Source organism: Chroicocephalus ridibundus, chromosome 1 (assembly GCF_963924245.1).
Source record: "Chroicocephalus ridibundus chromosome 1, bChrRid1.1, whole genome shotgun sequence".
NCBI lineage: Eukaryota > Metazoa > Chordata > Aves > Charadriiformes > Laridae > Chroicocephalus > Chroicocephalus ridibundus.
The window spans coordinates 136560312-136576693 of NC_086284.1; the positions used below are offsets into that span (position 1 = coordinate 136560312).

At 42.1% G+C, this 16382-nt stretch overlaps 1 protein-coding gene across 2 annotated transcripts in view; it reads left to right on the forward strand.

The window, feature by feature from the left end:
- The first annotated feature begins 1598 nt into the window (after positions 1-1598).
- Positions 1599-16382, forward strand: part of FBLN1 (fibulin 1) — an 82427-nt gene continuing 67643 nt past the window's right edge. The window contains exon 1 of one of the 2 annotated variants that reach the window (XM_063355061.1): positions 1599-1840. In XM_063355061.1, the coding sequence (XP_063211131.1) occupies positions 1765-1840 (76 nt within the window). In that variant the 5' untranslated portion in view covers positions 1599-1764. The remainder of the gene's footprint in view (positions 1841-16382) is intronic. The other variant, XM_063355051.1, reaches the window with a different exon arrangement.

Consider the following 16382-nt stretch of genomic DNA (forward strand, 5'->3'; position numbering starts at 1 on the left):
AATGAAGTCACCCTTCTATCCTTCTTCCCCTTTTCTAGCTGCCCCTTCCCAATAAAATAGGGAAAAAAAACAACCCCAAACAAACAAAAAAGAAACAGCAGTCAAAAAAAGGTGACCTGGGCAGGATATGATAAAGGCATTAAGAGTGGGGATAGGGTCAGTTCTTTGATGTTTCTTCCTGCAGTAGAGTTAGGAGGCACCATGACAAGGTTGGTGGAGCCAGGTTCAAAAGGAACAAAAGGAAATGGCCCTTCATACAGTCAGTGGTAGATCCGTGAAACCTGTTGCCAAACGATATTGTGGATGATAAAGGTTTACAAGAACTCATGCGGAGACGGGATAAATACCTGGAACAGAAATTCATTGGGGGCTACTAAGCGCACAGAAACCACATTCCACTGAGGAAATGCTCCAAACTCAAAGCAGCTGGAGGCTGGGAGTATTATCACATGTGTTTTCCTTGTTCATACTCTTCCTTTGGTGACCACTTAGGATCATTGCTGAAAACAGACTATTGGACTAGTTGGACCCTTGGCTGTATGGCCATTGTTACGTTCTCGTGTAAGAAAAGAAAAGAGCAAGTAACCTGATGCAGAACAAAACATGCACATGTTCAACTCTTACTGCCTTAAATACTTTTTTCCAGTTGGACATTTTGACGAGAGATATTCAAACACTGAGTTATCGAGTAGTTACAAGAGGGATAGTCCAATCAGGGTCCATGTGGCACAACTACCGAGTAAACACAAACTAACTTCCAGCTGTTTTTCTGAGTTAAACCGAGGGCAAAGTATAGAAGGGTGATGAACTCTCCATTTGTTTCCATGCGCATTTGCCTGCAAATATTATCCCCCTGCTTTATCTTAAACATCTTGGCAACAGCATAGCCAACTGGGTGCTTTCAACTCCAGCTCTTCCTTTGACCGCTATCAGTGTTTGTGTTCCTGTTTAAATAAGATAAATAAGTTTAAAAAAAAGAAGGGAGGGAAGAGATAGAGCAGAGCTGACTGCCTCATTTGGGTTTAAATTCTCATCCTGACTTTTTAAGAGGAGGGGGAGGAAAGAAGGGAATTCTTTTTCCAGTGAATTTAATTGAAAGATTCTAAAATAGCTCTCCTTTGAAAAATTCTTTTTATTTACAAAAGTTGTGTTGGAGTGAAATCCACGGAAAGACCCAAGAACAGGGGTTGAAAAATAAATCTCCCCTCCGGAGGTTAAACCTTTCCTTCCCTGCTAGGTGGTTTCTTTTGTTTTGTTTTCCTTTGCTTTGCCTTTGTTTGTGGCTTTCTCCTACTTGGCAGCGAAGAGAAGTCGCTGCATTTCTCCCTCACAGGAATCAAGTCACGCCGTCCCTAGGTTCACGCTGAGCAGATCTGTAAAGTTTTCCGAGCGAAAGGGAGTCACTTTTCCAGCGTGTGTGGGGGTGGCGGGGAGAAGAAGAGGTAGGGGCATCAGAAGCAACAGGGTCCCTGCCTCCAAGCTGCGGCGGCGGCTCCGCAGTTCTGCTAAGCACTTGCAGGCTGTGTAATTAACTGGGTAGGCAGTGAATTAAATCTTTGTAAAGCCCACTGAGTCGGGGGGGGGGGGGGGTTCCTGCAAGCTCTTTTTTTTCCAACCGGTCTTAGGCGGCTGGGATAACATCAGAAGCAGCAGCAGCGAGGGGAAAAAAAAAAAAAAAAAGGGGGGAGCCCACTGGACGCCGCAGGAGAGCCAAGCCCCCGCTCGGTGCGAGTGCTCCCGCCGGCGGGGAGCTGCGGGCGGCCGATGGACAACCTCCGCGGGGCCCGGCCGCTGCGGCTGCTCTTGCTCCTGGCGCTGATGCCTTCGCTCCGGGGCCAAGGTAAGTGCGGGGAGAGGCGCCGAGCCCAGCCCGGCGCCGCCGCCCGCGGGACCGGCTGTACCCCCGGGGCAGGCGGCGTGGGATCCCGGGGTCCCCTGGTGTGTGGGGTGTGTGTCCCCCGTTTCCCCGTGCCCTTGGACGTCCCGGGCAGGCTTTAAAGCGCCGCTGCCACGTTCAAGTGAGCAGAAAGGCGTGGCGTGCACCGGCTCCGCTGCAGCCTCCGCTGCCACCGCCGGTTCCCATCTCGTCCCCCCCCCGGACTCCGCTCCCCGGGGCCGCTGCTACCCGAGCAGATTAACTCTGACCCGGAGGGTCGATATGAGGCTCCGCCGGGACGGACTTTGCCGCTGGAAGTTGGTGAGTCGGAGCGCGCTTTCTGTCCGGTGGTCCCCCCACCGCCCCTGTATCCCTTCCCGGCACCGACACCCCCCCCCCCGGGCTCCTGGCGGCAGGGCCGGACGGACCCGCGGGGGCGGCTGCGGGGTTTCTGCAGCTCGGCGTCCCGGGAGTTGCGACATGTTGGGGCTGTCGCACGGTGTCCCCTTCCCCCCCCCCAGCCCCGCGACGAAAGGCGGCCGGGGGTGGGTTAAATGGCAGAGCGTGGAGGTGGTGTGTCCCGAGAGCGGCGGTCGGGAACGGTGTCGGGTCTGATCTGCTGGGGACCAAATTACACTACCCCCCCCCCCCCCCAAAAAAAAAAAAAACAAAAACAAACGGGAAACGGGATCAGCAGTTAACTTGGAATCTCAGTGGAGCAGGAAGAATAGCGAAGCAAAGGCATGCAGGCTTTTTAAAGAGCAAACGTGAAACGTTTATGAATGGTGTTGTGCGATGCGGTTGCTTTTGGAAGCAGGGATCTGGATTCGGGCCATGACTCCCTTGCCGTAACTGTGCTTTTCCCCCCCCCCCCCCCCCCCCCCCTTTTCTCTTCATACTGTATAAAAAGACGATATTAATTTGATTTAATGCAGTGTAGTAATCCAGTGCAAATATAACTGGTAAGATATGACAAAGAAACTACTTTTCATGTGATGGTAATGAATTTATCATTGCTAACAGGTAAGTGACTTTTTCTATTAGAGTAACCCCAAGGGAGCCATTCAGAGTTAAGGCTTGATTATGCCATGCTCCAGGCAAACATTTACAAACTATGGTCTCTGGCCTAGGCCTAACAATGGCAGACAAAAGCCTTTGAAGTAAATTATTTGTTACTATCACAGTATTCTGGCTCTTAGATTTTCACGTAGCAAAGCACTTGTCACAGATATCCTTTAAAATACTTGCTTTTGATAGAGAGATGTTAGCCACTCCTTTTAAAGAAGGAGGGACAGAATAAAGAAGGTTAGGAAAGCAACATTTAGTGCCAGAATCCTAAGGTAACTCCTGCTTTCTCTCAGACAACAGGGTACATCAGCAAAACTCTGGCTTTGATGTATCACAGTGAACAGACATCGTAATTTTAAGCATTCAACATTATTATAAAACACTGAGTAATTCCATTTTATAATCTCAGTGTACATTTAACCTTAACTACTGGACTACCTGTTAGAAAACTGGTAAGTAATTAGATATATAAGTTCAGGTTTTCAAAGCTTTTTGTTAACACAAACTATAGCCAAATTTGGCAATAAAAGGTATATCAGATTTTTATTCATAAATAAAAATCCATACCCTTAATTTCACCTAGAATTTTTACATCTCTAGAATTGTGAAAACAGTACATTGGATAAAAGTAGATTTAAATGTCTAAAAGCAGAATGAGGATCCTTGCTTAGGACACTGCCTCTTGAAGAGTAGACTGCTCAGGTGAAATCATTACTAGTAATTAATAATTACTAGTAATTGTAATTGCTGTAAGAAATTGCTGTAAGAAATGTGCGTTATTTCACATGGCCATCTGTGTTTTGCAGGCAAATGAAGTAATTACTTTGTGAGATCATGTTACTTAAGTGCAGGCTCTTTGGGGCAGAGCTGGTGTTCCGCTGTGTGACTTGTCTAAAGGGGCTTGGGGCAAAGAGGAGCTCCCAAGGGGCTTTAGCGATACAGTTGCCAACTTACTAGGAAATATATTTCTGAAATACAGCTACCCCCTAAGCTTGTTACCGTCAGTTTTCTTAATTGCTTTTCCTTATTAATGAATCACGAAATCATCAGTAGCTATTAATTAAAAGTCCGCATTCTGAAAAAACAGAAGGGACTGGCTCCACTGGAACTGCCATGTGAATATAGATATGCGCTTCATTCTCTGCAAAAGTAAAGGTCTTAAAAAAAACTTCTAAATTTTATAATGTAGCTTGGCTTTATTGTAAGCATTTCTTCTTTAAAAAACTTTTTTTTGCTTATGATGTAAACTACCATCTACTGCAGAAGATGAATTACACACATCATTATGTCCAGTGAGTGTATGAATAGTTCATCCCCTCGCTGCGTCTTTGGCATGTCTTGGTACTACAGGCACAGAGAGTTTAACTCACTAAACATCTGGAAACATGTCTTTTCAGGGTGAGCTTATAGTTCGTAATAAAAAAAAATGTTCCACTGACTTTGTGGAATGAGTTTTATTTTAAGATTATGATTTTTACATGTGCTTTTATAGCAGTAAATTTATAAGGAGTATATGGGTGGAGGTAGGACTTATAAAAGGCTAAATCTGTGCTTTCTTTTGCCCACTATCATAGATAAAATCTCCTCAAAAATCACATACTACCAAAAAATACAATTCTCAAATACGAGTGCTGTCTCTAAATTGGTTTTCAGTTGAGTTTCTTTTTAACAGTACATTTTCAGATGTGACATTTTATTGCAATCAGGGAAGAGCAAGATGTTAAACTCTTGTTTTTCATCTGTGTAATTGAAAGCAGACATGTTAGTGAAATCCAAGATGAAAATCCATAAACTAGCTTATCAAGTTACTGCAGTATATTTATACTGCTCTGTCACATTGCAGGCATTATCTGATAGCAGGTCAATGCATTTTCTAAAGTTATTTATTTATTATTGCACTTTAGCCCATTCTACAAGTTTCATACCAACTTTACAGGTGTTTTTAATAAATAGTTGTGTTAAGACCAACTTGTTCTACAATACTTTTGTTAACGTTTTCTGAAATGAGAGATGAGCCTTAGACATCTGTGACTTGACAGAAATAGAGTTACCTGTGACCATAAAAGAATTTAAGTTTGGTTTTGTGAGTTCTGGATAGATCTAAAGAAGTTAGTTGCAAAATCAATTCAGTAAACAGACAGTATGGGTTTACTAGATGTAGTAAAATATCTGTAGAGAATAAAAGGGGAAGAGACTTTGAAGGTCAAGAAAGAGCAAGCTGAAATACAAATTAAAAAAGAATCAAGGCACAGGCAAGAATGTTAATGGTAGCATCGAGTGGTTTCATATGAAAGAGATAAATGAACAAAAGCTTTTGTGAAAAAGGTTGTAAAAAGTGAGGGTTGACAGTCACAGAATGAGGAAAATGAGCAAAGTTAAGAAAGACCGAAATAAGCAGAGCATTTTAGCCAGAACAGGCAAAAGTTTTTATAAAGCATTCAGGAAATGTCAGGCATATGTGTTTACGTGTAGATTTGATGGAAGGAAGTAGGCCACGTGTTAAGATTTTAATAGTTAAGTCATCACATATAATTAAACTGGGAGCGTGGACAACATTGCTCGAAGATAAAATGTAGAAGTGGAGGCAGAAGATTGAGAAGGCTTCACGGTGAGAAAGAGTAGAAAAATTGTTCACAAAAAAGTCAATGAAGGAGTTGTCAAGAGCAAGAGGGAAAACAGTGGAAGAAGGCACATGAAGCGATATTACTGGCCGTAATATTTTATGAGTAAAAATCAGTTTAGAAACGCTCAGAGCAATGCCAGGTAAAGCGGAGAGGGAGCAATCAAAGTAGTATCTACAGAGGTGATGTCCTGGGTAATTTGCAGTGACAGGGAGAGTGTGTACAGTAAGGGAGAAATGGTGGCAGTTGTGACAGTAGCCTGCCTATCAGACTGGGAGATGATTCTTGTCCTGCTGAAATTGTCTCTGGCAAGCCACTGGGACAGTCCAGTAAAAGTCATCTCTGATGAACAGGATGCAGCAGTTCTAAAGAAGGATCTCCAGTGCTAATGCTTTCCTGAATACACTGGCACATCTTTGGCTCACACAGTTAATGAAGCTTCTTGCCTTCACGTTTTTTAAACAAGTAACACTTTTTTTTCCCCCAGCACTCATGACTACTTTGTCTTTGCTTTGTACTTAGTACAATCTACGTTAGGCTTAAAAGTTTTGAGAAATTTCCCTTTGGATTTCAGATATGTGCTGTTGGGTTGCAAAATGGAACTGGATTTCTATATTCTCAGGCATTCTCATTCAAATTAACCAAATTAATTTGAAATTCTCATTAAAAGAAAGCTGAATGATATCTCTGGTGAAGTTTTGGGTGCTTGCCGCACAAGTGTAGGAAGTACATTATTTTCTGGGTTATGGTAGCACCCACAAATGACCCACACTGAACAAGCATGTAAGATGTTCCCTGCTAAAGGGTTCACTTTTGGGTCTAGTACTGTCAAAATCTGGATTGAGACCTTAAGCATAGTAATAAAGAAAGTAATGTCTAAAAAAGTCTTTTGTATGATGCTGACGTATGTGTATGGATATAGAAATACTTTGTCTGGTATATTCCAGCTTTTTAGGCTGTTTACTAGAATTTAGTAAGCACTGGAAGGATATCCTCTACAAAAGCTACCAGCTATACATCCATTTGAAATACTACCATCTCCCAGGTTTGAAGTTCGTATCACTGACTAAATTCCAAGCTCGGAGTACTGAGTACTTCTAATATGAATACTTTGGCAGAAGATCTGTAAGAGATAGATATCAATTTGCAACTCAGTATACACAATTTCAATAATGAGGAAAATCTCCTGGAAGAGTTTTAGTAACAGTTTCTCCAAAAGAAAACCTTTCCTAAATCATTATTATATAAATATGTGCAAAAAAAGGATCTTTATTTCCTCCCTGCTTTGTAAAGTCTGCAGTTCCTTCTATGTTCATTAGTTACTGGAACCTTGTCCCGTTGTGCTATAATTTTATCCCATATACATAGTGTTTCCGGACTGTTCTTTCAATGTGGCAGTAGAATCATAGAATCATCTGGGTTGGAAAAGACCCTTGGGATCATCGAGTCCAACCATCAACCCCACTCTACAAAGTTCTCCCCTACACCACATGCCCCAACACCACATCTAAATGACTCTTAAACACATTTGGGGATGGTGACTCCACCACCTCCCTGGGCAGCCTATTCCAGTGTCTGACTGCTCTTTCTGTGAAGAATTTTTCCCTAATGTCCAGTCTAAACCTACAGTAGAGTATCAGAATCTTTCGTCATTGTCCATATATTTTTTTTTCTAATTCAGCAATAAATATGCCTACACAGTAGATATGCGTTGCTTAAGCAGTATATAAAAGCATAGTTATTCTTGCTAATTTTCTGGTCAGATGAAAATGGAGAAATCCTAGTGTGAAAATGTTTTTCCTGTAACCATTTCACACGGGAAAGTTTAGAAATGCTTGAGCGTATGTATGGTTGATACTATGAGACATGCTGCTCTGTCATATTCTTGTATTCTTCCTATTTTGATTGCTTTAGTTTAAATACATACATATTTTTGGACTTGATCCAAAGCTCTTTAAGGGCTATCTAAGGACTGTTGTTTACTACAGTACTTTTTGGATCACAGCCTTCATACAAATGAACAGGACTAACAATAGATTAATTGTAACACCCTATATAAAACTTTCTAATCACACATTTTTTTAAAGATTTGAAATGTGAAGTCAAGAGAAGACAAAAACTTGTTCTTAAATGTGCCACTGGAGGCTATCAGTACCCTGTAAAGTAATTTCTTTATTTGCATGATTTTTTCGTACAGTGGGGAGCGAAGGACAAAATTTAGCATGTGCATGTCAGAAAGAGCAGTTCCCGTTCTTCTTCCAATTATTAGTCTTTTTTATAGGTCCACCCGTGTCATCTTGGTGGGACTGGGTTCTTTAGACCACCCGTGTCCATCAGAGCTTTTTCATGTTCTTGTGAATATACAAAGTCGAGGACAGCCTTACTTATACTAAGCTGTTTCTATGACGCTGACTCAGTGGACTCCAGTATTAAATTTCTCTCAATTTCTTCATGTCTTCTAGAAATCATCAGGACAGTCTTCAGTCTTCTAGTCTTAGTATCTTTCAATCTCCAGCCTCCTCATAGAAGTCCGGAAAATAACCTATCCAGAAAGATGAAAAAATTCAAGTTAATTTGGAAAGACAGGAAAGACATTCACGTGAAGTAGCAGTCCTCAGATACAGGTTGTGAAGTGTGTAAAAGGTAGCAACAAAGGAACGGGCTTAAATGGGCTTCTGGAGCAGACAGCGAGGTAATACATTATTAAAAATTCTCTGTCGTTAGGGACATTGGAGCACAAGAGCACATTGTCTAGAGAGGTTGTGAAATCAGCCTCACTTGATATCGTTATGAATAACTCTGCCTGAGAGTAGTGGGTAGGACAAGATAACCTCTTGAGGGCTCCTACATCCCTATCTTCTGTGGTATTTTGGCCCGTATATAGGATGCCTTATAGTCTTCCTGCAATAGGTGGAGTCTTCTTTTCTAATTTTTCAATAGCCAGTTGCCTTTTTTGAAGATTTCTTTCTATTAGGCAGAATAAAAACCCCCACAGTGAAGCACTTGCTTTCCCCACCAGGGAAAATAAGACATGTTGCAACAGACCATTGCCTCCCTTAGGCCTGTCCTTATCACCAAACACAGCAGCTACCTCATCAGCACCTATTGCCATGAACGATTTTTAAGAGCTTCTTTTATTAACTGCAAACAGACACCTCATAAAATGAGGTTTGGCCATATCTGAAAAATCCCCCTAATTGTGCGATGGCCACTGCTGGTGCCACCAGAGCCGCATTCCCCATAAATGAGTGTTCTCCAGACCAAAGAAAATTTCCAGTAAAATGCTGGCTGTTTTAAAACCAACCACAAAGCACAGTAACATACCAGGCATTTCCTTTAGGGTGCTGCTACTTTAGTGAGAGTGCTAACTGGTTTTCTTCAGTGGTTTCAGCTATGCTGAAATAGCCACACTCAGCTGAGAATTCATCTGAAGGTAAAGGTTCAAACCCTTTAAGCCTGTTTAGGGAGAATATTGTATTTCGTAGCAGCACGTGAACTGTGAGTGATTGTCAGTCCATAAAGGTCCAGTATGACCTCCACACGTGGGAGAGAGAAGCACCATTGTCATAGGCCCTCTCTGAGGGCAAAGAGTAGTCTAGAGCAGTACTGGAGAGGGGCAGCTGGTGATGAACACAGCCTTGCAGGCTGCAACAGATGCATTGGAGACTGCCTCCTGGCTTGTGCAGTTGTGGGGAAGACAAGAGAGAGCGTTCTGGCTCCAAGTTTCATGCATTTGTTACGAAGTTCAAACTGGTCTTTTCTTTAAGGGAATCTATAAGAATGACCTAGTGGAATGACTAAGAACAGCTTACTGTCCAAAGGCGACCAATGCTACAGCTCATCTGTGTCTATTCATCTTACCCCATCAGTACATTGGCATATTTGATGCACGGTCTTGAGGTAAACAAGAACATCTCTGCAGAAAAAGAAAAGCTCCTGTTCGCTTTACTTCTTTCTTTGCATATAAAATGGAGGATGGGCATCTTCATTCCAACTCCAGCCTGAAGAGATCCAGCAAATACTCACGTCATCTCAGCTGGAGAATGTAATGCTTTCCTGCATCCCTCCGTTACTCCCAATTCAAAGTATTTTTTTCAGGGAATCATGAAGCCAGGTTTTCTGTTGTATGTCTTTCTCTCTCGTAGTTTCAGGTGTCCTTCACCCTTTCCTCTACTCTGTGTGCCTAATCCCTAGGCTGAGACATGAGATCAAGATGCAACAAGGCTGTACTTACGTTAGTCTATTACCCACTGGACCTTTGAAGTCAGCTGGCTTCCCTCTTGTCTAAACGCGTCTCTGGGTCTGTTTAATGCCTTAATTGGCTGTCCAGAGTGTATTTGCATTGCCAGGAAACAGCATTTCAACAGTTTGTTGTAAGGACAGCCAAAAAACCAAGACTACAAATCCCAGCTGCCAGCACTTGACCCACTTCTCTGCTACAAAGGCAGCTAACTCGTCCACCTAAAATTAGCCAGGTGTCATTGTTTCAAGAACAGTTGGTTTGGCGTAGCAGGCCAGGCATACTTTATCTGCCCTGAACCTATGGCGCGGTGGAGTCTTGGCCAAAGGGGTATGCAGTTGCTCTGGTTTTGTCTCAGGAGAGTGTGGATGGAAAGGGAGGTTGGAAGACAAAGAATATGACTCTGAATAATACGGATGGCCAGTCTGTCATTTTGAAGATCAAATTCTGTATGTAGACTTGGTGGGTTGTTTTTTTTCAGCCAACGGTTAGATGGATGAGCATCACTAGTAAGATAGTTTTCTTGACAGGACAGGAAAGATTTCGTCAGAAAGGTAGCTGTGATAGTTGATAGTATTTTCCTTACTGGAAACCTAAACTAGTGCATGTCTGTTGTAAGCATGGGTTCCAAAATTCTGGATGACGTACTGTTATTGAAACGTGTTGGACTAGTGCTGAGCTTTCACAGAGTCTATCTGCTGCCTGTATCTGCATATGCCGAGAAGTGATAATCATGTTCTGTTTTCTCACATTCCATAGTGCTGAGTACAGAGTAAATTGAGTGAAGGGCAAGACCTGCACCACATTTTCCAAACTTAATGAATTAATGTGCTTAAAAGATTGAAAACATCGTAATAAGGAGGTGTGACTTTGACCCCTTGACCTGGACTCCCTTCCAAATCCATAACCAACTATAGCTGGTTATGTGGGCTGGGAAGTTGGTGAATTAGATGGTCACATCACATATTGCACTGAAGAACTCAAAAGCTTTACTAGCACTAGCTAGATAAGCCCACCTAGGCTTCGACGTGGCTTTGGTTTGGTATTATCATCAGCTTTGTAACTGTTCCATAGATCAGCACTGAGTAATGAACAGCTGTCTCATCCGGGATTGTACATAGGCTCTTCCATCATCAGCAGCTGTACACAATGCCTGCCATTGTAGATTGTTACTTAAAAAAAATCTGTTCCTTTTTGATCTAGCTGGAATGCTACTGCCATGAAAATTATCCAGTCCTTTTTACTTTTGCTTATTTTTTGCACAATTCCCAGAAACAATTCAGGGTTTCTCATTCCAGGAATCATACTTTTGGGTAACATTCTTAAGCTTATCTTTCTTTTGCAGAAAATATTCACTGTAGCAGCTGAATAAGCAATTATTACATCATAGAAGTCTAAGGTTATACAGATTTCAACCACATTTCTCGCTTTGAACTCCCACACAGTATGGCAATCCTGTTAAGATTAGCAAACTACCTTTTTTTTTTTTTTTTTAAAAACAACCATATGCTCGTACACATTTTGTCTACGTAAGCATAGTTCATAGCTAGCACATGAATGCGTCATGTGCAAAAAATGTTTTCATTTGCGTGACCTTTAATCACATCTTATCTGATAGGTCTTCTTCGTGACAGCTTTTGTAAAATTAGAGTTCTGAGTTCTAGGTGTCTTTCTACTGTCCTCTTCTGAAATCACTCTCAGAATACCGCATATACCACCTTAACATCAGGACAGGCATCCTTGCTGTTACCATATTAACGCGACTCAAGTTCTTTTGGATGCCCTGCTGCACATACTTTTTTACAGGGACAAAGTAGTGATGAAGTTGCATTTATCTTATCCAAAATAGACTTGGATTTTCTCAATTAGTCAATTAGCATGCAAAAATACTTTATCTGAGTGAAAAGGAATTAAACACGCTACCATCTTAACAGATCTCAGATTTATCTTCATATTTTTCTGTCTCACGATACCAAAAAGCTGAACAAATGCTTCACAAACTTACAAAAAGGACCAGGCAGTGTATTCCTGATGTTACAGCTTTCCTCTAGCGTTTCTCCCTCCAAATAAAAAAGTGACATTTCAGCTGAACAAAGACAATATAATCAGCCTTTCCCAAAAGTGTTTTGTCTGTCAGATGCCTGATATTTCTCTGGCTGATCTGCATGAAACATTATGCACTTGGCAAAACAGTTGAAGGAGCATCAGGTTCAGAAGAGCAGTACTGTAATTCCTATTTGATTATCTTTGGAACTCAGCTCTGAGGGGTGCTACGAGCCCATCAACTGCAGTAAAAGGCACATGGTCACATTCAGAGAAAAAAGGAACGATTGCTTTCTGCCCAGTAAGTGAGATTCTTCAAGATGTTGTAATCCGAGTAGTTTCTACCATCTGCTTTCCACTACCCCGTCGTTTCAGATGCCCTGCATTACAGGCTTCTAGTTATGAGAAACTGAGGAGAGGCCACGGCCTCCCCCCATGCTGTTGGTCCCCTGAGGAGGGTGTGAGGAGGCACAAATGGCCTCAGCATGAACTGCTTGCCCAAAGATTTCCAACTGGGAACCACATGAATATGCACATGTACAGTTGAATCCACAACACTGGAAAAATACGGTTATGAGACGGTAAGTCTGTCCTGCTTCTAAATACTCGTTAACAACTCTTGATGCCAAAATAGTCAGAATTGATTCCAGTGCAATCGGGAGTTGACACCCGAAGTGTGAGACGTGTACTTTCTGAGATTTTGAAAGAGCAGAGGTTTGTCAACGAACGACCATTTTTGAAAGCAAACTGCAAAGCCAAGCTAGAGAAAATGTTTTTCACTGTTTTATTGTTATATTTTAGAAGAATGGCCTTGAGGGTGGAGTCCTTTTTTTACTGCTTGTTTTTCACTTCCCTCTATTCTCAAGAGGTTTTTGGCAGGATCTTTGGAGGATATGAATTGTGATGTCACCAAAAAAATGAGCCTGGACCACAGTTCTCCCTCAGCGAACTATCCGAAATCCTTCTTTGTCTGGATACACTCCTACAGACGAGCTTGCTTAGCTTGGCCTGCTTTGAATTCTTGAGTTATTTGGTTGGAGTAGAGGTGTGTTGCCAGAGCTGGGAGGGAAGAACTGGTGTCCAGAGCCAGGGATTGTCCTTCTGGGGAGGAACTTGGCTAAAGACCCATTTGTACAAAGCCCTGCAAAAACCTGCAGCCAGCTCTGCACTTCAGTTAAACGTGTATCATTTTTCAACACGGTTAAGATTAATTGCAGACAACAGCACTAAAAATATAGTTATTTGTAACACATTGTATGAAATTTGATGGATATAATGTTTGTTAGCAGTACACTGGCAGACAGAGAGCACCAGACAGGGTCCCTATTCCCAAAGAAGAGATCAGGCACAAATTCATGTCTTTCACCACAGACAGATATTTATTTACAAGACTGATTTTCTCTGTAGCATTATAAACTACAATTAGCTTTCAGACACTGGCATGAATTCTGGACACACTGAGGAATTCAAGAGAAATATTGCCTTGACTTCATAATGACAGAATTTTGACCATTGTTTTGGGTATGTAAGTAAGACTAGAAGGGTGACCTGGGTCATAGAGTACAAAGCTCTGTTATAAACTAACATTTAATGTCATTCCGTTTATAAGTGTAATGATTTTCTTATTAAAAAATGTTTGGCTTACTTGATCCCATAATTTTGATTATTGTTTACTGCTGTAGCATTTGTTGACAGAAACCACATCCTTTCACAAGCTTTACTTATCTAGCCTTAGAATGGTCTATTTCTTCCAGTTTCTCCTCATATAATAGGGCTTTGGTTGCCCTGCCTTTCTTTACGCATTTTCCATTTTGATGTAATAGTTCCTAAAGAGACATAGCCAGAATTATGCTCAGTACTGCCGAGCTTAGCGCTTTAGAATTGATAACTACCTTAAGAGTGCCTACATTAAGATGATTGATACATCCTAAAATCTCCTTTAACTCTTTCCTTTTTGCTTTGAATTTTTGAGTTATAATCACTAGTCAGGAATATAGGTTGTTCCCTGCAAACAACTGAGTTAGAGGAGGGGGGCTGTCTTCTCTACTTGCTTTCAGCTGCTTTTTACTTTCCCGCATACGAAGATCTGCCAGTTGAGGTACTCCTGTAAACTCTGTCTGATGCATGTCAAAGTAAGTGTGATTATGAACGGAACAGGTTAGGAGGTAGATACATGGACAGATAGAAGGAGGCTGTAACCCTCATACATCAGGAGCACCTGGGGAATGATGGGGTTGTAACTGGTATAGGTAGAGCCAGAGGAGACAGATGCCTATCCTTACTAGACTCTGCAGGAAGTGATTTGCGAAGATGGATAGTATTGAATATAATGCTGCTGCTTATTGAAGTTTGCTCCCTCTAGATGTGCTTGGAGCAAAACTAAGAATGAGAATTATGTGAGGCATTTTATGATCCAGTGGAGAGAGATGGTCTGGGAATAACTGTATGCGCTCCCTGTTCTACCATCAGCTTGCTTTGTAAATTGGGCAAGTCATTTCATCCTTCTATGCTTCAGCTTCCCCATCAAAAAGAAGTAAATGAGATTTGCCTTTTCCTGTGCAACACAGACCTACAGTTGAAAGGGTCTTACTTATTTTTGATTAAGTAATCAGTCACAGAATCGTTTAGGTTGGAAGGGACCTCTTGAGATCATCCAGTGTTTGAACACTCTCACAGTAAAGTGGTGTTTTCTTCTGTTCAGATGGAACATCGTATGGTCTAATTTATGCCAATTGCCTCTTGTCCTGTCAGTGGACAGTATTGAGAGGAGTCTGGCTCCCTCTTTTTCATCCCCTCCCATCAGGCATTTATAAACATCAATCAGATTCCCTCTGAGCCTTCTCTTCTGCAGGCTAAACAGTCCCAGCTCTCAGTCTCTCCTCATATGAAACATACTCCAGTACATAAATTGTCTTGGTGGCCCCGCACTGGACTCACTCCAGTAAGTCCGTATCTTTCTTGAACTGGGGAGCCCAGGACCGGACATAGCACTCCAGGTGGGACTTCATTGGTGCTGAGCAGAGGGGAAGGATCACCTCGTTCAATGTGGTGCTGTCTATTGCAGCCTGAGATGGCGTTGGTCTTTGTTGCTGCGAAGGTGCATTTCTGGATTATGATTAGCTTGGTGTCCCCCAGGACACTCAGGTCCTTCTCTGCAGACCTGCTTTCTAGCTGGTAAGCCCCCAGTATGTACTGATGTGTAGGGCTTATTCCTCCCCAGATGAAGGACTTTGCGTTTCCCTTTGCTGAATTTCACAAGGTTTCTCACTGCCCATTTCTCCAGCCTGTTGAGATCTGTCTGGATGGCAGCACAACCATGTGGTGCATCAGCAACTCCTCCCAGTGTTGTATCTGTGAACGTGTTGAGGATGCACTCTTTCCCAGTGTCCAGGTCATCAATGAAAATGCTGAACAGCGTTGGAACCAGTTTTGACCCCCTGAGGTATGCTACTAGTGATTTGCCTCCAACTGGACTTTGTGCCACTGATCACACCCCTCTGGGCCTGGCTGTTCCGCCTGTTTTCAGTCCCTTTCGCTGTCCACGTACCTAACCTGTACGCTGTCAGCTTGTCTGTGAGGGTGTTACAGCAGACAGTGTAAAAAGCCTTAATGAAGTCAAGGTAAATGACACCCACTGCTCTCCCCTCATCCACCATGCTAGCCACCTCATTGTAGAAGGCTATGGGGTTGGTTAAGCATGATGTCCCCTTCATAAATCCAGTCTGACTTCTCCTGATCACCTTCCTGTCCTTCATGTGTTTGGACATTGTTCCCAGGAGGATTTTCGCTGTCATCTTACCAGACAGAAGAGGTTGACCAGCCTTGTAGTTTCCCAGATCTTCCCTCTTATCCTTCTTGAAGACAGGGGGGGCATTTGTTCTCTTCCATTCTTTAGGAACTTCTCTCATTCGCCATGACCTCTCAAAGATAATTGTGAGTAGTCAGCTCACAGCCCCTCAGCACTCATGGGTGCAGCCTGTCAGGGCCATCAGTCAAAAAACTTAGGAAACAAAGAGAAAACATTAGAAAGCTGTCTCCCTTGATAATCAGATGGGTTTTACACAGATTGCATATTTGTTATACAAGGAGCTGTTCAGTGTCCAGACTACGAGATAATTAATAAGAAAATGTGACTCATGTTTTATTCCAAGTTCTGATACACCTGCTGTGCAGTGAACTTTTGCACTTGGAGTATCAAGTAGTGCTTGTCAGTTCATTAGCAGTATTTAGTTTTATTAAATTAGAGACTTTTGCCAAAATCATACTCTGCGCAAATGATTACCTTCAGTATGCTTTTCCCTTTAGTTTCAGGGTTGGTATCAGTTGCTATCTGTATTAATTTTTCTTTCATACGTTAAGTGATCAAAATACCGTATGCCTTTCTGTCTCTCTGTACAATACTTTTGCATTTGCAGACGTACTTTTGAGTAAAACAGATTGATTGGATGATGTTGGAAAAAATAGTTCTGCAAATTAACTTGTAATGAGATTCATCTGGTTTTCGTATCAGACAGTTATTTGATTTATCCTGTAT